Source organism: Candoia aspera, chromosome 1 (genome assembly GCF_035149785.1).
Source record: "Candoia aspera isolate rCanAsp1 chromosome 1, rCanAsp1.hap2, whole genome shotgun sequence".
Classification (NCBI taxonomy): Eukaryota; Metazoa; Chordata; class Lepidosauria; order Squamata; family Boidae; genus Candoia; species Candoia aspera.
Genome location: NC_086153.1, coordinates 319,459,092 through 319,482,619, shown reverse-complemented (window position 1 = coordinate 319,482,619; position 23,528 = coordinate 319,459,092). Strand labels below are relative to the sequence as shown.

At 41.6% G+C, this 23,528-nt stretch overlaps 1 protein-coding gene across 1 annotated transcript; it reads left to right on the top strand.

Moving 5' to 3' along the window:
• Nucleotides 1–665: 665 nt before the first annotated feature.
• SNAPC1 (small nuclear RNA activating complex polypeptide 1) lies at nucleotides 666–15,060 on the top strand. The gene is made up of 10 exons (XM_063290442.1): nucleotides 666–842; nucleotides 2,679–2,838; nucleotides 3,666–3,806; nucleotides 4,510–4,617; nucleotides 6,164–6,322; nucleotides 6,807–6,875; nucleotides 7,207–7,269; nucleotides 8,157–8,301; nucleotides 13,290–13,406; nucleotides 14,245–15,060. Exons 1-10 carry the CDS (start codon nucleotides 715–717, stop codon nucleotides 14,280–14,282), a joined length of 1,128 nt encoding a protein of 375 aa, XP_063146512.1. The 5' UTR covers nucleotides 666–714; the 3' UTR covers nucleotides 14,283–15,060.
• The last annotated feature ends 8,468 nt before the right edge of the window (nucleotides 15,061–23,528 follow it).

The following is a 23,528-nucleotide window of genomic DNA, read 5'->3' as shown; positions in this document are numbered from 1 at the left end:
TTTTCTTACATTAACAAGTTAGGCAAAACACAGACCAGTCACAGGACTGGAAAAACAAAAGTAATGTTCAGGTAGTGCATGTCTGTTTTTTCTTCTGTTACTATGGGAAAAAAAAACCCTTATCATTAGACATTGGCTGTCAAGTAACGTAACTTTGTTACGTTTACAGCTTGGACAAGAAAAATAATTACCGATGCGCGAGGAAGGAGATCCTGGTGCTTTCGCGCAATAGCCCACCACTACAGCGATACTAGAGAAATAAATATATCTTAAATAAATAACATTGCAGCAGGAAAAACCAGTAATTGATATCTCCCCAGGACCCTTCTTGCATTCCGAGTCCAACACAAAAAATGAAATACTGCAGAACACTCACTCCGCCTTTCAGGAAGGCGGACGACCTTTTTAAAAGCCATTTTCAAAGTCGACCCGGAGGAAGAAAGAGCCGTGAGCGGAGCGAACAGCCCAAAAGTAGCCCTGATTGGCTTGATTCTCCACCCGCTCCGCCCCCAAATTGGATTAACTCTTCAAAGGCTGCCAGGTGGGAGTCCGTGTTAACCGGATTTGGGAGTTTCTTTCCCTGGGCGGAAAATGAGTCAAGGAGATCCCGCCCCATTCGGCGAGGCGTATGGTGTTCGCTGTTTCCGCATGCGCAGCCAACGCCCTCCGCGGGGACTTGCACTGGTTCTTCGGCGCGAGAGATGGTCGTGTATCATGAGCGGGTGGCCCGGGCTGAGGACCGATTGTGAGGCGTTGCTTACTCGGTTCCAGCAAGCCGAGAGTGTCCGCTTTGAAGACTTCTCCACGATCTGGAGGCAGAACCGTTTCCACACCATTTTTTAGTGAGTAACTTTTCCTGTTGGCTGTCTCCCCTTGGCGGTTTCAGCCTCGGGCCCCAGAACAGAGAGTGGCGGTGAGGCGGCCCGTTTGTGCGTCGTGTGCCTGCACGCGCAAGACTTCCGATCAGTTCATTCTGAACGCGGCTGCATTCCCTCGCCCCCCCCCCGCCGCTCTTTCACTCCCCTTCTTTGTGGTCTCCTTGTTCGCTGTACAGAAATAGTTGCGAACTCTTCCTGCACTCTAATATGGTGCTCTCCTGACGTTTTAGTTGCATCTTTCGTAGTCACTGACGTTTTAGTTGCATCTTCCAGCAACCTGAACGTTGTAAAGATGGGGAAGGCTTCATGTTTGTACCACCACCACCACCTTTCCCCCCCCCAGCTTTTCCCAATGTAATGCAATTTAGATGCATTGGAACTGCAACTTTGAGAACTTCCAGATATGATGGATGTTGGCTTGGCATTTTAATCCCCTGCACATTTATTTTTTCCCCATTTTTATTTTTATTGTGTTAGTATAAATCTTGATAAAATTTGTTATTTCAATAGAATTATGTTTATATAATAAAATCCTTAACATTCTATTATTTAGGTACCTTAGGGTGTTGAATATAAAGAAGAGGAGAGAAAAAGTGGATATGCTATTAATATCGGTTACAGTTTAGGATATAATGTTACAAGCATTATGATTATTTGGCTTTTTCATTCATAATTAACCACACCACACACACACCCTACATATTTAGAGGGCGGTAGGATGCAGATTTCTTTATGTTATCTTGCAGCTCTCCCTAGTAGAGAACATAATGTGATGCAGAACAAATTTGGCTGTCATAGCTGCGAATACTGTGGAAAACTCTTGAGGGTCTTCCAAAGAACCTCAGAGCATCCTGGGAACAAAGTCTGAAAAGCACAGGCTGTGTACTATTCTGACTTCCATGTTTGAAAAAGAATATTAATGTGTGGAATGTTTTATCTCAAGACATGACCTACTAATCTGAGTGGGTTTAAAAAGGATTGGATAAATTCATGGAGGTGGAAGACGGGCCTCTTGATGACTATTGGCCTTGAAGACTCAATGAGGTTGGGGATGGCTGGCTTCCCAGTACCAATTGCATGGAACCACAGTAGGTGAAGGGTATGCCTCTCTCTCCCACTAGTCTCCTGCACCTAAAAACAACTGATTGGCAACTGCAAGAAACAAAGATCTGGATTAACATGGTCCTTGGTTTGATCCAGCAGGCTGTTCTTATTTTATTCTGTTACCTAATTTCTTTAAATCAGAGGTACATAACCTGAGCCCACTGGCATGCAGGTACTGTAGTCTCTATAAATATTGCGGGTGGCCTCTTCAGGCCTCCAGAAGTTTTTACCAATGTGGCAAAAGAGAAAAATGATAAAATATGTAATGAAATTGAGTTTAGTTTTTAATCTGGACTATACCCACTATTTCTAGGAATCCAGGCTCCAGTGTATCAGGCAGAGGCCAAATTTAGTCTTGCTCAGTAAAAAGAGTGCACTCCTGCTTTGAATAATGCCCGATTAAGCAACTCAGATAAAATAATTACTTGTTCCAAGCATCTTGTATTCAGAGATGTAACCTGTTCTACTTCCTATTCTATAAATGTTCCAGGGGATAATGCAATAAATAAATGAATAACATTCATAGCAGAACTTAATAGAAAACTGGATGGTGTATTTGAGTCTTTTCCATTTGATGTTGGTAGTGGATAATTAAGAAGTATTTTTCTTTCTTCCTGGGCTAAGACCTTACATTTTGGCTGAAGTTGATATATATTGTATTGTCTTTTGTTTTTGTGCTGATCTTCTTTTGTCTAGTGGTAAAATAAGGACTCCAGAGCAGATCAAGTTCACCAAAGAAGCTTTAGCTCTGGTATGGCCCTACTTTTTGCCTCCGTACACTTTCCAGATCCGAGTTGGTGCCCTTTATCTTCTGTATGGCTTGTACAACACACAGCTGTGTCAACCAAAACAAAAGGTAAACTTAAACTGCTTTTAATTCATTGTCCCCTATGGTGTCCAATGATCTTATGCTGTAACTGATGTTCATCAATCTTGGGAGTTGAAATTTTAAATTTTTAATATAAAAAATATGAGCATGAATGGTGACCCAGAAAATAATATGCTCATTAAGTATGATTAGACAAACTGATTTTTCATCTTTAAAGCTCTCTTTATCATACAGGGCTAAAACTGGGCTACCTTACAGGGCTGTGTTAAAGAGTATGGTAATATGTATGAAACATATTGGGTAAACTTAAAAAACAGTATATAGAAATGTGTACATATCAACTATCATTAGTTTAAAAAGTATTGAGATTCTGTAGATCTGTTTAATACTGGGATGGGAGACCACCAGCAAATCCCTTGGCCATAGGCTAGTCTAGGAAGTTGAAAAAAATCCCACAAGAAGGCACTGGCAAATTACTTCTGCATTTTTGCCAAGAAAATAACATGGATGGGTCTATGCAATCATTAGGAGTCCAGCTCAAGGGAGACTTTTTTTTTCCTTTAACCCCCTGAAAACTCATGTAATGATAAATCTAGAAATAACTTTTCTATCTCCTAGTGTTAAATATACTGGGAACTAATTGTAAGGAGACCATGTAAGCCCCTACTCCATGCACTCTGAGGTGGTGCATGCCAGTCTGTTGCTTCAGTTAGAACTAGGTGATATTGGTACCTGATTGTGCTGACATTCTTTGTACCTTCCATTTAGTTAGCCACATAGGCTGTTTAGTTGCATCACATGTAGGCTATGTTTCTGACTTGTTTGAAGACATTTTTGTTCGTTTTCTATTTCAGATTAGGGTTGCACTTAAAGATTGGGCGGAAGTCAGTAAATTCCAGCAGGAGCTTTTGGATGCACAGCACTATGATGCAGCATATATCTTCAGGAAACTCCGGATGGACAAAGCATTCTATTTCACAGCAATGCCCAAATTTGTGAGTTATTAAAACCATATTAAGAGAAATACCCATTGCTTTAATATTTTTGTAGAGTTCAGATCTGAAAAATGAGCAGTGCTGATCTGGAATTCTTTCTGCTTCAGCTGAATCAAATTCTGCTACCTCTTTTCTGGCTGAATGTGTGGTCTTCTTGTCATTCTGCTAACAAAGTTGTGTTTCAGTATAGTAACCTACTTCCTATTCTCTATCCTGCAATATCCAAACATCACGAGAGAATGAGAGAAATGCAGATTTCCTAGTATATATCATGTTTTCTTTTGGATACAAATGCTTCTTCAGTTGATAAGTAAGGGTGAGCTGAGAACTTGGATTAGGATGCTTATTCTTTCCCCAACCATTGACTTTCCCCATAATCCTCAGGTGTTTGCTGCAAAATTGGAACTAAATACTTGGTGCTTTGTTGATAGGATCTAATTCTGATAGTAGAGAAGACAGTTTGGTAACTGGTTCTTTGGACTATGCGTAAATGCAACAAGAATATGGATGTTGCTTTGAATGTGGCCATTTTTCTTGGCTCCACTTGGTCCTCGGTCCTCCCCTCATTAAGAAGCTCACTGGTTGATACTGGTATTGGGAGTTACTGCTGTTGTGGCGCAAACAGGGCCTGAAACATGCTGGGTGATTCAGACACCTCACGTTTTGTATTGTTTTGATCCTGATATGACTGTCCCTTTCTTAGCTTTCATTTAGGACTAAAAAGAACATGCATGATAAAACTGAGATGAAGAGGGAATTCAGAGATCCTACTGATCGTGTTGCCATGCTTTGCCAAGAAAATTTCTTGGAGGTATACTTAACCACCTTGTTCTAATATGACCATTTTTGGCTTATGTCCTATTCAGGGATCACTGTAACAATGTTATCTGTATACAAAACTACAGAGAAATAGATGTAACATTTTTTTAAAACCCAATATACAATTCAAATATCTTCCTGTGAACATAATCCATAATTCAGTATGTGAAAGGTGAAAGGTCCCCTGTGCAAGCACCGAGTCATGTCTGACCCTTTGAAGGGACACCGCTTTCGTGACGTTTTCTTGGCAGACTATAGCGGGGTGGTTTGCCATTGCCTTCCCTAGTTGTCACCTTCCCGAGCAAGCTGGGTACTCATTTTACCGACCTCAGAAGGATGGAAGTCTGAGTCAGCCTGAGCCGGCTACCTGAGAATCCAGCTTCTGCTGGGATTGAACCCAGGTCGTGGGGAGAGTTTCAGTTGCAATACTACTGCCTACCACTCTGCGCCACAGGAGGCTACTATAATTCAGTATACAGAACCTTATATCTGGTGGTTGACCCTCATGTTGTTTGCTAAGATCCAGGCCAGGCCATTTTTACAGACTACATGAAAAAGAAGCACTGCTGAGTTTTGATAGACCCAAACTCCATCTGACCTCCCCCAGCAATTGCACTGAAAAGTTAGAGCACATGGGCAAAACAAAACCCTGAGGAGCTCTATATAAAAAAATACCACTGCTTTCAATTCTTTCTTAAAGGAACATTTACAACCTGCACCTTTTAGTTAACTACAGGTAGTCCTCGACTTAAAACCACAGTTGGGACCGGAACTTCATTTGCTAAGTGATGTGGCCATTAAGTGAGTCACACCTGATTTTATTATCTTTTTGCCATGGTTGTTAAGCAAATCACCATAGTTGTTAAGTGAATCACCGTGGCTGTTAAGCGAATCCAGCTTCCCCCATTGATTTAGCTTGTTGGAAGGCCCCTGGGAATGTTGCAAATGGCAGTCGTGTGACCCCGGAACACTGCAACCATAGTAAATACATGCTGATTGCCAAGTGCCCAAATTTTGATCACGTGACCTTAGGGACACTGCAGTGGCCGTAAGTGTGAGGACTGGTCGTAAGTCACTTTTTCCAGTGCCATCATAACTTTGAACAGTTGTTAAACAAATGGCCGTAAGTCAAGGACTACCTGTAATCTTCCTTTTGCCTATGGTTTGTATTTTTTGGTTTTTATGATATTTATTAATATGGTTTTTATATTTTTATCTATGGTTTTTATATTGGCCATTTTATCTGATTGTTGTATGCTGCCCCGAATTTTGGTGAGATGGGTGGCTATATAAATTTGCTGAATGAATGAACGAACGAACGAACTGGTCCTTTTCTAACAATTCTGTGATCTGCCACAGGTCCAGATGGTTAACTTAGTCTTACCAGCATACATTTCCAATACGGATGCAGAACTGTTCATATTTTCTGTTTCGATGGAACATTAAGAGCAGGAAGTATAGCAAAATATGACAACCGTCTCAAGTTTTACTGATGCGGTTATTAAGAAATTTTGGTTTTTATCTGCTTCAATTATAAGGAAACCAAAAACATTCATGAGCACTACCAAAGAATGAAATGTCTGATCTCTATGGACCAAAATCAGCCAGATAGAGCTATCAGTTTGATTAAAGATGACTTCATAGCCAATTTCCAAGATATCATTCTGGAATATCAGCAGTGGCAGAAAAAGAAAATGGTATGTAATTTCATTTTCCTTTACAAATTGATATATACTAAATGCTATAAACCAATGTTTTTCACCATAGAACATCAGAAAAAAACAATAAAACTATGATCAATATAATAACTATAAAATCCTGGTACCAGCCCAATCGCTCATAAAGCCATTAAGCTTCAACAGCCCTGTGGAAAAATTCTGTCTTTGAGGTCTTTCTGAAGGATGTTGAGGTAGATGCAACTCCAACTTCTGATATTTAAAGACATGTTGAAAGAGGCAAACTTTTAACAAATTTTGCTTCATGAGGCAAGACATTCCTTAGAACTAGTTAGAACTGGTTTTCCATTTAAATGGAGTAGCAGTTCACTGGCTTTGTGTCCTGTTCTCCTGATATTGGTGGGAGATGAAGGGCATCCTTCATCTGTATCGTGTTCTGAGTGCACAAATCTGACATGCCTCTAATGCATCCTGTGGTCTGAATAGCGCCTTTGTCTTTTTTCAGGAACCACCCTTATCTACTGTGGGTGACGAAATGAGGAATAGAAAAGAAGGTTGTTCCCAAGAGTCTGAAGTAAGGAAATCATCGTCATATCATCACAGAGATGGCAGAGTACTTAATTTCTTTATAGGAACGTCTTGTAGGATATACTTTACTGTTAAAGTCCCTTGCAGCCATTTCTAATTCAGCTCCATAATACACAACCAGGATAATACAGTAAGGGACTTGGTGGGGAGGGATGGTCATTAGATAGCTGTCCTTAGGTCTGCAGCTGGCCATGTTATCCTCAGAGCTCTTCAGCACCAGCGCTGTAAATGGCATACTCTGTCCCAGAAAATGAAATTTGGCTGAGCAGGTATTTGAAACAGTAATTTAAACTGTGCTGGCCATCTTCTCTTTTCAGGGATCTGGCAGAGCTAAAGCATTAGCTGACATCAAATCCAGATCATACTCTGCAGTTGCTCAGGTAAGTGTGTAAAGCCTTTTTTTTTTTTCTTGGTGCCTTTGAGTCACTCTTTAACTCCTGGTGACTCCCTGGACAAGTCCATGTAGTTTTCTTGGCAAGGCTTTTCAGATGTGGTTTCCCTTTGCCTCCTTCCTAGGGCTGAGAGTGACTGGCCTGTGGTTACACAGCTGGCTTTTTCCCAAAGTCAGGACTAGAACTCACAGACTCCCGGTTTCCAGCCTGATGCCTTAACCAGTACACCAGATTGGCTCTCTTAAAGGCCATAATTAACTGAACATAAGTTTAGAACTTAGTTTCAGTGTGCTTGTAAGAAAAGGTAATTTGAAACAGTTAAACAAATTACCTTAGTACCAAACTAGAAGTCCTGTTGATAAGTAGAAATCTGCTTATGTAACATTGGATGTAACCCTTAAAATGCTTTCTTGGTGAGCAAAGATAAAGTTGTCAACATATGATTTCTTTTAAGAGCTTAGAAATAGCTATGGAGAGAAGAGGCAGCAAACCACTCCTTTCCCTGATATAAGTTTCCTGTTTGAAGTTGCATCTCCTTCCTTTTCCGTCTGTCCTGGAAGCAGTACCACGACAAAATTCAAGACTGCATCCCCAGCTGCAAACAGTAAAGCCTAATAGAATGTGGATTTTTTTTTTCATGGATGCACTTTTAAGCCTACCTATGCCATATGATTTAGTTTTGGATTTAATTTGGCTGTGTTGGTAAATATGCTCTTAATGAACATGGTGTATGATCAATTTACAAGTGGCAGAATTAAATAATGGGTTCATTGTGTTGCCGTCTTTCTCTTTCAGGACAATATGAATGTGTGTTCATTACTTGGATCTTTTTTTCTTTGTTGCATTGTTTCTTCTCTGGCTGAAAATCTGTTTAGGCTTCGAAGTCCCGGCGACATCGCCAAGTTAAGCTAGAGTCTTCTGAATTGGGATCAAATCATGGGAAAACCAGAGTGCTTAGAGATAAAAGAGGCAGAAAACGTTTACAGCCAGCGAAGAAGACAGAACGCCTGCAAAACATAGGTAACTAGCATAACGGAGTTAAGCTGGGGAAATCCCTTGCTGCTTCTAGCAGTATCTACTGAACGTCCTGCCCCTGGTGTGTAAGCATCCCTAAGCAATGATTTGAGGACATGCAAAATCTGCTCGAAAACCCACAGTACCCTGAAACCAATGTTCAGATCATGAGATGGACCAGCCTGTATTATGGATGCTGTGCCATAACACAAGAGAGGTGAATGTTTGATATGTGTCCTTCCTGGTGCCTTGCCTTGTACTTGCCACTTGTAAATGTATTATTCGTAAACGTTCTCCCCTGCCTTATAGAACAATCTGCCAGTAATTTGTGGGTGTTTGCATATTGTTTCATAACAGTCCTGTAATTGATGGAAAGGTCTGATGAAAGAGAATGGTGTTCATCTGTCCTGGAGAGCTAATCATTGTTTGCAGCAGTCTACTGTCCAGTGGGAAGGGTTCTGCAGTCATGGTATGGGAAGAATTCAACCCAAGGGTTCTCAGGTCCCAAACAGGACAATATAGGGGGAGATACTCCTTCAAGTAACCAGGTTCTAACTCATTTAGATATATATATATATTGGGCATCCTGTGTAGATTTTTAAAGTTCATTATGACCTGGCAACCTCACAATTGCATTTTGTTCTAACTGCAATCCCCAAATTGTCTTTTAGGGAGTCCCATGTAAAATGGATTATATAATTTCAGGGCATGCCATAAAGTGCTATAGGAGCACTCCTGTTTTGGGGCATTTTTCCTTGTTTTATTTTTTGGGGGGAGTAATAGCTCCTTAAGCCATTAATCTAGGTTTAGAAGATATATTGAGTCTACATAAGCTACACTACAAGAACTCATAGCTATGAATTGTGGTCCTTTGTAGCTACAGTTGAATCTATGATCTGGGTTCAGGTGACACAGTAAGCCAAGCCACAGTGTGACTTAGTGTGTTGTGCAAACTCAGTATTTCATATGGCCTTGTGATGGGGCTTTTGGTGCACGTTCTGTGCTTACTTTAAGCTAGGAAGCAAATTGTAGACATTTTTGCATGCTAGTAAGTCTACCATTTATGACACTAGTGTATTTTCGAACACAAAGGTGGGAGGGGAACAGTGTGCATTATGAGATAAGCCAAAACAACCTTTCTGATTTAACCGCTGACCTCCAAAAGTTAACTAAAGACATAGACTGCATATTGCTTTCGTAAAAGACTATGGCTACAGTGATCTGTTCTTCAGCAAAGGATCGTTACCTTGTCGTGGTGCTGGAGCTTGAGCACCTCAATGATGCCATGAGCTAAACCGTGAAGGGCCACCCAAGACGGGAAGATCATGACAGAGAGGTCAGACTAAATGCGATCCCTGGGGAAGGTAATGGCAACCCACCCCAGTATTCTTGCCGTGAAAACTAAATGGATCAGTACAACCAGAGATTTGTCGGTATACCATCGGAAGATGAGACCCCCAGGTCGGAAGATGGTCAAAATGCTACTGGGGAGGAACAGAGGATGAGCTCAACTAGCCCCAGACGTGATGACGCAGCTAGCTCAAAGCCGAAAGGACGGCTAGCGGCCGACGGTGCTGGTGGTGAACGGCGAATCCGATGTTCTAAGGATCAACACACCATTGGAACCTGGAATGTAAGATCTATGAGCCAGGGCAAATTGGATGTGGTTATTGGTGAGATGTCAAGATTAAAGATAGACATTCTGGGCATCAGTGAACTGAAATGGACTGGAATGGGCCACTTCACATCAAATGACCACCAGATCTACTACTGTGGACAAGAGGACCACAGAAGAAATGGAGTAGCCTTCATAATTAATAGTAAAGTGGCTAAAGCAGTGCTTGGATACAACCCAAAAAACGACAGAATGATCTCAATTCGAATTCAGGGCAAGCCATCTAACATCACAGTGATCCAAATATACGCCCCAACCACAAATGCTGAAGAAGCTGAAGTAGAGCAGTTCTATGAGGATCTGCAGCACCTACTGGACAACACGCCTAAAAGAGATGTTATTTTCATCACGGGAGACTGGAATGCTAAGGTGGGCAGTCAAATGACACCTCGAATTACAGGTAAGTATGGCCTGGGAGAACAAAACAAAGCAGGACATAGGCTGATAGAATTTTGCCAAGACAATTCACTCTGCATAACAAACACTCTCTTCCAACAACCTAAGAGACGGCTTTATACATGGACTTCACCAGATGGACAACACCGAAATCAGATTGATTACATCCTTTGCAGCCAAAGGTGGCGGACATCTGTACAGTCAGTAAAAACAAGGCCTGGAGCTGACTGTAGTTCAGATCACGAACTTCTTCTTGCACAATTTAGGATCAGACTGAAGAGATTAGGGAAGACCCACAGATCAGCTAGATATGAGCTCACTAATATTCCTAAGGAATATGCAGTGGAGGTGAAGAATAGATTTAAGGGACTGGACTTAGTAGATAGGGTCCCGGAAGAACTCTGGACAGAAGTTGGCAGCATTGTTCAGGAGGCAGCAACAAAATACATCCCAAAGAAAGAGAAAACCAAGAAGGCAAAATGGCTGTCTGCTGAGACACTAGAAGTAGCCCAAGAAAGAAGGAAAGCAAAAGGCAACAGTGATAGGGGGAGATATGCCCAATTAAATGCAAAATTCCAGAGGTTAGCCAGAAGAGATAAGGAATTATTTTTAAACAAGCAATGCGTGGAAGTGGAAGAAGACAATAGAATAGGAAGGACAAGAGACCTCTTCCAGAAAATTAGAAACATTGGAGGTAAATTCCAGGCAAAAATGGGTATGATCAAAAACAAAGATGGCAAGGACCTAACAGAAGAAGAAGAGATCAAGAAAAGGTGGCAAGAATATACAGAAGACCTGTATAGGAAGGATAACAATATCGGGGATAGCTTTGACGGTGTGGTCAGTGAGCTAGAGCCAGACATCCTGAAGAGTGAGGTTGAATGGGCCTTAAGAAGCATTGCTAATAACAAGGCAGCAGGAGACGACGGCATCCCAGCTGAACTGTTCAAAATCTTACAAGATGATGCTGTCAAGGTAATGCACGCTATATGCCAGCAAATTTGGAAAACACAAGAATGGCCATCAGATTGGAAAAAATCAACTTATATCCCCATACCAAAAAAGGGAAACACTAAAGAATGTTCAAACTATCGAACAGTGGCACTCATTTCACATGCCAGTAAGGTAATGCTCAAGATCCTGCAAGGTAGACTTCAGCAGTTCATGGAGCGAGAATTGCCAGACGTACAAGCTGGGTTTAGAAAAGGCAGAGGAACTAGAGACCAAATTGCCAATATCCGCTGGATAATGGAAAAAGCCAGGGAGTTTCAGAAAAACATCTATTTCTGTTTTATTGACTATTCTAAAGCCTTTGATTGTGTGGACCATAACAAATTGTGGCAAGTTCTTAGTGGTATGGGGATACCAAGTCATCTTGTATGCCTCCTGAAGAATCTGTATAACGACCAAGTAGCAACAGTAAGAACAGACCACGGAACAACGGACTGGTTTAAGATTGGGAAAGGAGTACGGCAGGGCTGTATACTCTCACCCTACCTATTCAACTTGTATGCAGAACACATCATGCGACAAGCTGGGCTTGAGGAATCCAAGGCTGGAGTTAAAATCTCTGGAAGAAACATTAACAATCTCAGATATGCAGATGATACCACTTTGATGGCTGAAAGTGAAGAGGAACTGAGGAGCCTTATGATGAAGGTGAAAGAAGAAAGTGCAAAAGCTGGCTTGCAGCTAAACCTCAAAAAAACCAAGATTATGGCAACCAGCTTGATTGATAACTGGCAAATAGAGGGAGAAAATGTAGAAGCAGTGAAAGACTTTGTATTCCTAGGTGCAAAGATTACTGCAGATGCTGACTGCAGTCAGGAAATCAGAAGACGCTTAATCCTTGGGAGAAGAGCAATGACAAATCTCGATAAAATAGTTAAGAGCAGAGACATCACACTGACAACAAAGGTCCGCATAGTTAAAGCAATGGTGTTCCCTGTAGTAACATATGGCTGCGAGAGCTGGACCATAAGGAAGGCTGAGCGAAGGAAGATCGATGCTTTGGAACTGTGGTGTTGGAGGAAAATTCTGAGAGTGCCTTGGACTGCAAGAAGATCCAACCAGTCCATCCTCCAGGAAATAAAGCCAGACTGCTCACTTGAAGGAATGATATTAAAGGCAAAACTGAAATACTTTGGCCACATAATGAGAAGACGGGACACCTTGGAGAAGAAGATGATGCTAGGGAGAGTGGAGGGCAAAAGGAAGAGGGGCCGACCAAGGGCAAGGTGGATGGATGATATTCTAGAGGTGACGGACTCGTCCCTGGGGGAGCTGGGGGTGTTGACGACCAACAGGAAGCTCTGGCGTGGGCTGGTCCATGAAGTCACGAAGAGTCGGAAGCGACTAAACGAATAAACAACAACAAACAGTGATCTGTTAGAAAAGCAAGTTCTGTAACTGGGTAGCCAGCAAGAATGCACCATGCTTGTAAAAGGGTTTCTCTTCTAGAAGGCCTTTCCAACTTGAGTGTTGTAGAGCTCCTGGGCTAGGACTGTTATAATAGAGTTGCTTGCGAGATGGACGGTACAGAAATGTGAGAAATAAATGTTTTTGATGAGTGATTGTGATATTTAACTGTACTGTAATATTTAATTGTATTTTGTTATTGTTACAATGGTTGTTGCTTTTGTAACATAGCCCAGAGCTGGTTAACTGAAGTGGTTCATACAGCCATAAATAAATATGTTTCTTCCAAAAGGAGCAAATATTTCAGTCACCAGGGCCCAATTGCACCCTAACCGTTGGACAGCTGGATAAATTCCTGCAGCTTCTGGAAATTTGGAAAGCTGAATTATGGTTCCCAGTCCCTCAAACACTGCTTGTTCCGGTGTAAGAATATCCTGTAAGATTCACTTTAGAAGATCTGTAGAGCTGAAATGGGAATTCCTCTTTAATTTTGTTCTTTTTGCAGGCACGTTGCTGCTGACAGTACAGGAAAATACTGGGAGACTGAACATGCCTGTGATTGGAGATGATGATGATGATGATGATGATGGAGAACAAGAAAATGATCACTCGAGTGATGAAGGTATGTTGTAGTATGCTTCTGCACAACAGCTAGGGCAAAAAAGGAAAGTCTGCAAAATAATTCCCCTTCACCATTCTTTGCTGTCTCCTTCCCAAGCAGATGCATGAATAGTCATACTTAGGTATCACTTCTCTCTTCCGTTTGAGAAGTTCTCCTTTCAAACATTACACTGGAGAAGAACAATCAACTGTTGAACTATAGGCTTTCTTTGTATAATGTAATTCCTCAATTATTCAATAACTCTTCCTTCTTCCAAGCTGCAATCCTCAGTTGGCTACTAGAAGTGCTTGCTACGTGCTGCTTTTAAGATCTTCACAGCAAGTGTAGCACATAGCTGACCTAGACTGATCACAGAAAGCTAAGCAGGGTTAGATCAGGTTAGTTTCTAGAGGGAGACCACTAAGAAATTCCGTTAGTAAAAAAAGAAAAAAATCCAGTATTGTTTCCAGGAAAAATGGAGTTGAGACTTGGAGTCTTCTGTTGTTGTTTTTCATTTCACAGATTGCAAACCCTGTACCTCTGAATATAGTTGTTACAGAATAGCTAGGGGGTACAGGTAATTTTTTATTGTGTTGATGCAGAATATGGCCATATACAGCTACACAAATAGTCATTTGGTCATTTTTCCCCTAAGCATGTGAAATGTCTGCTATTAAATTTACTAATGCATATGAATGCATTGAGAAGGATCACTATTTTATGTTGACTGAAAATAGTGATCATTGGTCAAATTCTTCTTAAAAATTGTTAAGAAAATAGAGTTAGAATATGGAGTTCTTTTTTCTTCAAAGCTATAAGCAGATTCCTTGGATGATAACTACGTTTATTCTGTTTTCAGATTTCATACCCACTAAGAGGAAAAAGAGAGTATCTTAAGGAAAAAGGTCATGTATGAAACATCTGTGTGAATTAATTGTGTTTCCAGCCAGGGGATGAGGCAGTCTGAGTGACCCAATGCTATACTGTGAACTGGACACTGTTGTTAAGAAGGCACAAAGGCAGAAAAGACATCTGATAAATGCTGATAAGCATTCCATATAATTTACTTCATAGAAGATTATAATGGATTCTTTATTCATATTTAAAATAGATTTTGGTAAAAGAGTTTGTTTCATTTTTAAAAAGTCTTTAGTCATGTTAATTACATGGAAGAAGAAGCTCTTTCTTGTACTGGACAATAACTGATTTGTAAATGCAGTGCATATGTATATTTCAGTGTTTTATGTGGCTATATAATTCCTGCTTCCATTACTACATTTATAATTTTGATAGCTAAGTTATTGTTAGAAGAACCTAGAAAGAAATTAAGTTCTGAATAAGCTAGAGATTTAACATTTTTGCACTGTCGAAGGTTATGGAATTGCATCTCTGCTGCTGCTTGTGCAAAACTGGGGAATGAACTATTATGAGAATGAAAGATCCTCATGGAAATGTAATGTGAATCTAGATTTGTGTCACAAAGGAGAAGATAGAAAAGCAGATGCTTCCCAGTTTAAAGAGTTGAAATTACAGATAGGCTGAAATGTGATGTACTGTAACAAGTTGAAGTAAATCATGGTTTTTGTCCTGGCTTGTTTCAATATTGTTTTAATAACAATAATAAAAGACAATGCAAACTAAACTCAGAAAAAGAATACAGAAAGAATAGGAAGTGCAAAGAAAAAGAAAGAAAGAAAGCAAGAGAGAGAGAGAAGAAAAACATTTAAAGAAGTGACTTCCGATCTTCATCACAACAAATACAAACAAACTTAGTAATTCTTCACCCACTATCAGGTTACATGCAAGTGTCTTCTTCCTATAACCCATCCCTTCTTCATGCGCAAATCTATAAATCATTAACATTTCAGTCCTGGTGTCAGCAAAAAGTCCATAAAGGGTTCCCAGAGCTTTATAGAAACATGTCTTGTTTTAACCTTAGTCAAACAAACCAACTTCTTACTTTCATTGCCTTCTAACAGTCTTGGTCTTTAATTCATTCAGATGTTGGCATAGAATTTGATCTCTCTTCAGATTTTCCCATCTCAAAGGCTGCTTCAAGGGTTTAGCAAACCTCTTTTGTAAATCTAGTATGGAGTCATTATCTTGACTTATCATTTGTATTTCCACTTAAACTCATCTCTGGCTTACAATCCACATTTTTTTTTGTTTCCCAGTATTTCAACAATTTCTTTATATTCTAATATTTCTACATCAGATGGGGTTTGTTTCAGCTCTTTATCCTGTAGATCTTCCAAGGCATTCTCTTTCACATCTGTTGTTTCTCCTTTAACATCTTTTAGAAATAATCTATCTGTGAGGTTTCAGCTGGCTTCTGACTCAGAAAACGAAACTCTTTCTGAGTCAGAAGGGGAAACAGAAACTTACCAGGCAGAAACCGGGAACGCAAAACCTAGAAGTGACTCAGCAGCGTGGGAAAGGTTACAGATGCTGATTGGCCAGTCTTCGGTGGAGGATTTGAATCCTCCAATCAGTATGCGGGAAAGGCTTGCAGAAGAGCACACGAAGGAGAAGGCAGCCGGATTGGCTGCAGAGGGGAATAGGTGTGCAAGGGATCAGCATAAAAGGCAGACATGCAAAGAGCAAGCTTCTGTAGACAACCGATCCTTTGAGCTCGCAGCCCCAGTGGAAGAGTCCTTACCTGCGTCGGAATCCTTGTCTGTAGCCAGAGGGGAATCAGCTCCTGTGTTTCCTATCGTAGAGGACCTGTATCCTGCACACGCTGCCACAGAGGATCTTCTCCCTGCCGAATCCAGCAGCTTCAGCCTCGTGTCCAGCTCTGGACATCGCCGCTGCCATTCTGTGTGTTTCAGGCCTGTTCCCAGCCTTGTTCCTAGCTCTCAGTCGAGCCCAGGATCTCCAGTCCAGTTTCATCATGCTCCAAACTCCCAGCCTTGTCCAGGATTTCCAGTCCAGTTTCATTGTGCTTCCAGCTTCCAGCCTTGCCCAGGATCTCCAGTCCAGTCTAGTCATGCTTCAATTGCCCAGCCTTGTTCAGGAACTTCAGACCCGTCTTGTTGTGCTCTGGGTTCTCAACGTCCAGGATCTGCAGTCCAGTCCAGTCATGTTCCAAGCTCCCAGCCTAGTCAAGAGTCTCCAGCCCAGCCTAGTTGTGTGCCAAGCTCCCAGCCTAGCCCGGAACCTCCAGCCAAGTCCAGCCTTGTTTCAAGTTATCAGCCTTGTCCTGAGTCTTCAGCCCAGTGTACCCAGTCCAGCCTGGATTGTCCAGTTCAGTCCAGTCCTGCCTCCAGAGCCAAGCTTTGCCCAGTGGTTCCAGTTGGGTCTCGTCTAGCTTCCAGGTGCCAGCCTAGTTCGGGTGGTGTTTCAGATCGTGGACACTCACCTCCATTCCAGTTTTGCCATGTGTCCTAGCTTCTTCCAGTTTCCCAGCTTCGGTCAGTGAATCCTGCCTAGCTGTTTTCCCCCAGTCTCCTTCTGCAACCTTGCTGGTTCTTCCGTTGTTGCCTGGGTGGTCTTGATCGGAACCAGCCTACCTCATTGATCACAAGGACTTATTGTAAATAGTTGTATTAATAAAGAGTGGTTTTGATGATAACACTGTCTGGCTGCCTCATAGTCTGAATAGGACACTATCCATAGAAGCAGACATAATTGCTGACGTTGTAGCTATTTTCTGACCCCATTCTTCAAAGATCTCCTGAAGTATTTCACATGTCTCACCATTTTTCTGTCGTTTTGTCCCAATGCTGACCAAAAACAAAAGGCAAGCCTTTCTCTCTTTTTTCCACTTTTCCTTTTCTGCCTGGAATCTTTAGTCCCCTCTAGTGTCCAATTTCTGATATCATGAAGTCTTGAATTTCTGTTTTGACTTAAGATAGAGACTAGTTTCCATGAAGGTGTTATTTATTTAATTATTTCCAAAATCTTATAGCAGAAGTCCTAATATTCCAAATTTGTCTGGTCCATTTATAACTTTCTTGAGCTAAAGTCTTTATTTAGCCTTTTGCCATTTATTTCAAATTACTTAAATTCTTAAGCTTATAGTTAATTTTTCTTTTACTCTGGAATGAAGGTAAACTCACCGGGTGGCTTTGCAAACTTGTCATTTTGAAGATCTCTAACAGCCTTAAGGTAGTTAAATAGTTAATTTCAGAAAGTGATTAGAAAGTGAGGTTCACAAACTCAGTGTCCTTAAAAAGGCTCTGCCACAGTTGAGAGCTTGAGGACTTCTCTCTGTCTCCTGATGGGAGGAGATGGGCGGGGACAAATTGAATGAATGAATGAATAAATAAATCTCAAGGTGATGGTGTGGGAAAAGAAGTCTGTTGCAGAACTGCTGAATAGCAGCTCATCAGAGTTCAGTTCTATTAATTGGCATTTGAGTGGAAAGGCTACATTTACAGAAAACGCTAAATCAGAATTCTTAATTCTGCCTTAGCAGTGAGCATGCAGTTACTAAACATGCCTAACAAACCTGGACACCTCCATCCATGGTTTATGAACCGTGTCATTGTTAACAAACCACGAACTGGCTACATGATTCACTCCCTTATCACCACAGTGTGTTCTATGTGGGGCTTTCTTTGAAGATCTCTTGGAAACTGCAGTAGGCGCAAAATGCAGCAGCCTGCTTATTGACTGGTGCTAATTGTTATTACCTTATGACATCTATTTTGTGGTTATCAATACAGGTAGTCCTCTCTTAATGACCACAATTGAGACCAGAATTTTGGTTGCTAAGTGAAGTCATGACGTGAATCAAGCCAATTTTACGACCTTTTTTGTGACATTCATTGAATGAATTGCTGTGGTCGCTAGTGGACCATGTGGTCGTTAGGCGAACCACGTGGTTCCCCATTGATTTTGCTTGCCAGAAGCCGGCTGGGAAAGTCGACAATGGTGATCACATGACCACAGGATGCTGCGACAGTCATAAATGCGAACTGGTTTCCAAGCGCCCAAATCGTGATCATGTGTCATGAGTACTGATGGTGAGCAGGAGGGGGCCTCTATCCAGGGGGGAAAACGCACGCGTAGTACTGAGGAGTTAAGCAGCCATTCAAAGAGACACAGATCAGACCCGCCTTAACCTTTGGGGTTTATCTGTCTGGGTTTTTCCCACGCTTCTTCAGTTTGTTAGGATTTTCTGTCTAATGTAGCAGTAATAAAGCACTAGAGACCTATTCCTTGTCTCAGTATGGTTCCTGGCTGTTAGGACATCATGTGACTGCAGGGACACTGCGATGGTTGTGTGAGCACCAGTTGTAAGTTGGTTTTCTCAGCACTGTTGTAAATCTGATCTGTCACTAAATGAATGGTCATTAAATGAAGACTACCTATAGGCTTCCAGCTGCAATTCAGAGTGCTGTTTTGACTTTTAAAGCCCTTTCTGGATTGGCATCAAGGTACCTGCAAGACTACCTATTCTAACCATGGTTGAGCTGCCTTGAGGATGGCCTGCAGGAGAAACCACTGCCAGCGTTGCCCCAGTTGGGTGAAGTGAAGCCAGAAAGAGTTACTTTTGGATCACCTGTGCTTTGGAACATCCTCCCTCTGGAATCTAGAGTTACAACCATTCAGAAGCTGGTGACAGTTGAACTCTTCTAGAGTGCCTTTGAGATACGATGATTTGCCATCATTGTGTGTCTATTTTGAACAGTAGTTCTGACCTTTGGTTTTGAATTGTTAGAGTTGTTTTGTACTTGTGATGCTATTGGGGCTGCGAAATAATTTTTTTCCTTAACTGTGGACATTTTACTGCATTTGTTTTTCTTTTTACTATGGATGTTTTATTGCACTTATATCTTTGTTATAAGCTGCTGGGAGTCTGATTCAGTGGCATATTCAGTGGCATACACATTTCAGTAATAAAAACAACAGAGCTGTCTGCTTTTGACAGTCCCAGCTATTGGGAGCCAATGCTTGTTAAAAAAAAAAAAGCAATTTTGGTAAGCCAGAAATTAATGTGAATGTGGCCATTGCTGCAGGAGCAGGTCAGATACCATAGGGAGGCCATAACCCTGGTATTGCCTGCTTCCTCTTGCAGGAAGAGACAGGAACCAATGCCGCTTTACTTTCTGTATGGAGAACAGAGCTTTGCCGCACACAGCAGCTGTTTTCTCCCGTTTGTCAGCCTTCCCAACCTGACATTCTCCAGACCTCTCCAAATCCCAGAATTTCCAGGATGTATGATCTTAGTCACACTTGCTGGGAATTACTGGAGTTGGTCCCAACTAACGTTCAAGGGGCAGTATTGAGGTGATTACTATTCACATCCCTATTAAAGTGGGTTTAAAAGAAAGCTATCGCTACCAAGAAATGTATTTTAAAGATACCTCTTTATAAGATATTTGTGTAGTTGAAGGAAGGTATCAACACCACTAACAGGTTTGGAGTTGTTCCTGGAGACGAAACAGGAAAAAAAAAACCCCTGCAGTCAATGCAATGTTATCGATTGTTGCAAATCCTCTCCGTAAGAATGAAGCTAACCATTTTGTTGAATGGAATCAGTTTTGCACCATTTTAAATCAAACGCAAGAATGGGAAACGTTATTTTTTGCGGCTGATAGCATAAATCGATCCAAGCTGCTGTGAGTTTCTGCTGTAGTTTGCTCTGGGTTTGATTTTCTATAGTATTTTCATTCCTATTCAGCGCATTTTTTACAAGCGTTCTATGGAACCTTCCTAGCGACCACGAGGGGTGGACCAGCATAGCCACTAAGAAGGGGCGCCCACCGTCAGTACCTCCCAGGCTTCCAATTCCACCTGGGTCTTTGAGCCGGAGGGGGGAGGAGGGGCTCTGGAGCACGTGCTGAGCCTCCTGCAGAAGCTCAGCGCCACCGCAGGCCGCCGTTCTGGCGAGCGCGTGCGTAAAATCAGCTCACCCCCCTCTTTTCCTGGAGGGTGCTGAGCGAAGCAGTGGAGGAAAGGATACACCTCCTTCCTGATTAATGGCGAACCGGCTGCTGCGAGGTGGGAAAGAAGGTGGCTGAGAAGCGGTTGTCGCCGCCGCCAGTCCTTGGTTGGAAGAGTGAGTCTCTTCAGCCGCTGCAGCAGCGATGGCGACCGACAGTAAGTTCCCTTCTTGCGGGCTTTCGCAGGACGAGGGATGCTCTGCAGGATTTTCCACTCTGTGCTTGCCTTTGCATTTGTAGGAGCTTTGTGCCCCATCATGCCTTACCCCCGACGGTCCCTTTTTTTGCCCGTTCTGTATTTTGCCATTCTTCATTAAGCTGGAGACCTTTAGATATTTGGGACTTCAAATCCCACCAGGCCTATTGGAAGGGTGCGTGATATAGGCTGACATTTCTGGAGGCACCTTTTGGAGAAGGGTGTCTGTAGGTCCTCCCTTGCTCTTTGTCCTCATCTGCCCCCTCCCGATTTCTCTCTCTCTGCATTTCGCTGCTGCATCCAGAGCTTCCCTTGCCAGATCTCATAATCTGTCTCCAAATTGTAGTTAGGTCTTCAGGTTGCATGCAATTCCCATCCCTCCACAACATCCTGTCTTGTCCCGTGGCGTTGTGGATTGGTCTCTGGCACAAGATACAATGGAAGATTTATTTGGGCCAATGAGTTTTGACCTGACTGCTAAGGATCTGGGGGCCTGGGCTGGGCAGCTCTGTTTTATCTATGGCTGTGTAGAATTGGTTATGTTAAATCAATGTTTCTCAACCTCGACAACTTTAAGATGTGTGGACAAAGCTGGCTAGGGAATTCTGGGAGTTGAAGTCCATACATCTTAAAGTTGTCAAGGTTGAGAAATGCTGTGTTAAATCATCATTGTCTGTTAGCACAGGGCTGTGCAGCATTCTAACCTGGTTGGGCATGAACTCAGAACTGAGTGTAATTGCTGCTCTTGGATTGGATAGACAGAAGAATGTGTGGCTTTCCAAATGTTGCTACACTGTAATCTCCAGCAGTCCTAGCCATCATGGCCTGTCTTAGATGCTGATTTAAAAACCTGCAATGAAGAGCCAGATGCATCATTCCTGGAACACTTGTACTTCTGGTCTTGATCTCTGCAGTGGGAAACATTTGCTCTTGAGCATACTAGGGGACACAAAGGAGGCCTTTAGCAGTGAAGCATCATTCTCAGCTGTGATGAAATGGAGGAAGGAGATGCCCAGGAAACCAGCAGCATCCTCTGTTTATTTCAAGAGCAACTTAGTCCCCCTAGAATTGGTACAATATCAGCTTCTAGTGAAGGTGACATATACTGTATGAACAACTTGAGTCCTGGTTTGAGTTCTTCAAGAAAGGGCACAGTGTGAAAAGCAGCTTTCACCAAACTTGATAACCTCCCAAAATCCCCTGACTGGGGATTGTGGGAATTAAAGAGAACAGATTGAAATCATATGGTGCTGTTATTTAGTTGGTTGCTATTTGCTTTGAGGGCATCATTTAAGATATTGATATAAACTTTAAGAGTCCGAATGATTAGGGCAGAACTATCTTATTCTGAATCTGTCTGGACATGTAGATCTGCAGGAGAGAGCTCTTTAAAGATGTCTGTGTGGTGGGTGGTGGATGCAGTTGCTTCTGTTCTTTCTGCCTTTAGAAAAGTAGTTAAGACACATATCTTTAGCCAGACTTTTAGTTGCTGATAAATTTTCTATTTGGATATCAGAGGTTTTATTTTTCTTTTGAATGTTGGTTTATTATGGGTATATTTCATGCTATCAGCTTCCTTTGGTGTCCAGTTTGAACAGGAAGGTGCAATATAAATTAATTAAATAATCTGGGTGCTCAACTTTTTAGGGTGGCAGATTATTTTCATCACAGATATAGGCTAACATAATAATAGATTGAATAATACTATTTAATTTTTAAAACTTTGTTGTCTATATTTTAAGAGAACAGTGTATGAAAGATGGAAGTATATGCTGTTTACATTAAAATTGTTTCTATAATTTACATCTGTTTATGTACATTTATATTTAATATTTGTGAGTACATGGCATGAATTTGTCAAATTGGAACATTAACAGAAAAAATGAGGCAATAATTAAAAACATGACCGGCTAGGGAGTTTCTCGGAATGCATGGGAATTATTTTTATTTAATTAATGAGAGGATTATAATGTAAGTGCCACCCATGTCTTTTAGGAGGACATTCTATTAACAAGGACCAACATTATAAACTTCTCCAAAGAGCTAGGTCTTTCCATAATGTGTCTGAAGTATGATCATTTGAGTCTGGTCATTTGTGCCTGGAGTGAGAACTCTGGATTGATTTGTTCTATGATCCATTTGTTTGTTTTCTTGGCTATCCGTGGTCTTCTCAGGAATCTTCTCCAACACCAAAGTTCAAAAGCATAAATACTCTATTTCTATCCTACTTCAAAATCCAACTTCCATTTGAATAGACCATCACAAGAAAAACAATTTCCTGCAAAGTTCTGATCTTTGTAGGTACAGGTAGTCCTCGACTTACGACCATTCATTTCGCAATCATTCGAAGTTATGATGGCACTGAAAAAGGTGACTTATGACCAGTTCTTGCACTTACAACCATTGCAGATCATTGCAAAATTCTGGTGCTTGGCAACCAGCATGTATTTACAATGGTTGCAGCATCCTGAGGTCATGTGATCGCCACTAGTGACCTTCCCAGCTGGATTCTGACAAGGAAAATCAATGGGCAGCTGCGTGATTCACTTAACAACCACTGCAAAAATGTAAAACGGTGCAGTCATGTGGTGCCTTGCTTAATGACTGAACCGCTTAATGGCCAATCTTCTGGTCCCTATTGTGATCGTAAGTCGAGGACTACCTTATAAACACATCACAGCATCTGAATATCTTTTCCAAGGCCTTCATTGTTACTCCACCAAGTCCTAATCTGTGGCATATTTCTTAACTGCTGGTTCCTTTACTATTCATGGTTAATCCTAAACGGCAGAATCTATCCAGCGCTTCAGTATTTTCACTGTCAGTTTTTAGGCTCGTTGCTGTACCTATTGTCATTATGGCCTCATCAAGTAGATTATTATTATTCTATTTTAGGGATTGGGATACTAAAAAGGAAATGTTATTTTTTTCTGAAAATCAGAATGTGCAAAATCCAATACTTTGCTCATTGACTCCTCTTGGCTTTTGTATTCTAGAAGAGATTTGCCCGGTGGAGGGGTTGAGCCTTGTTGAATGGAAGTGAAAGTTTACAAG

Bases quoted from the DNA above. Each gene is read 5' to 3' on its own strand.
- SNAPC1 (XM_063290442.1), top strand. From the start codon at position 715: ATGAGCGGGTGGCCCGGGCTGAGGACCGATTGTGAGGCGTTGCTTACT. The intron at 2,839-3,665 runs GTAAACTTAAAC...TTTCTATTTCAG, and splicing joins TGTGTCAACCAAAACAAAAG to ATTAGGGTTGCACTTAAAGA. The intron at 3,807-4,509 runs GTGAGTTATTAA...TCCCTTTCTTAG, and splicing joins TCACAGCAATGCCCAAATTT to CTTTCATTTAGGACTAAAAA.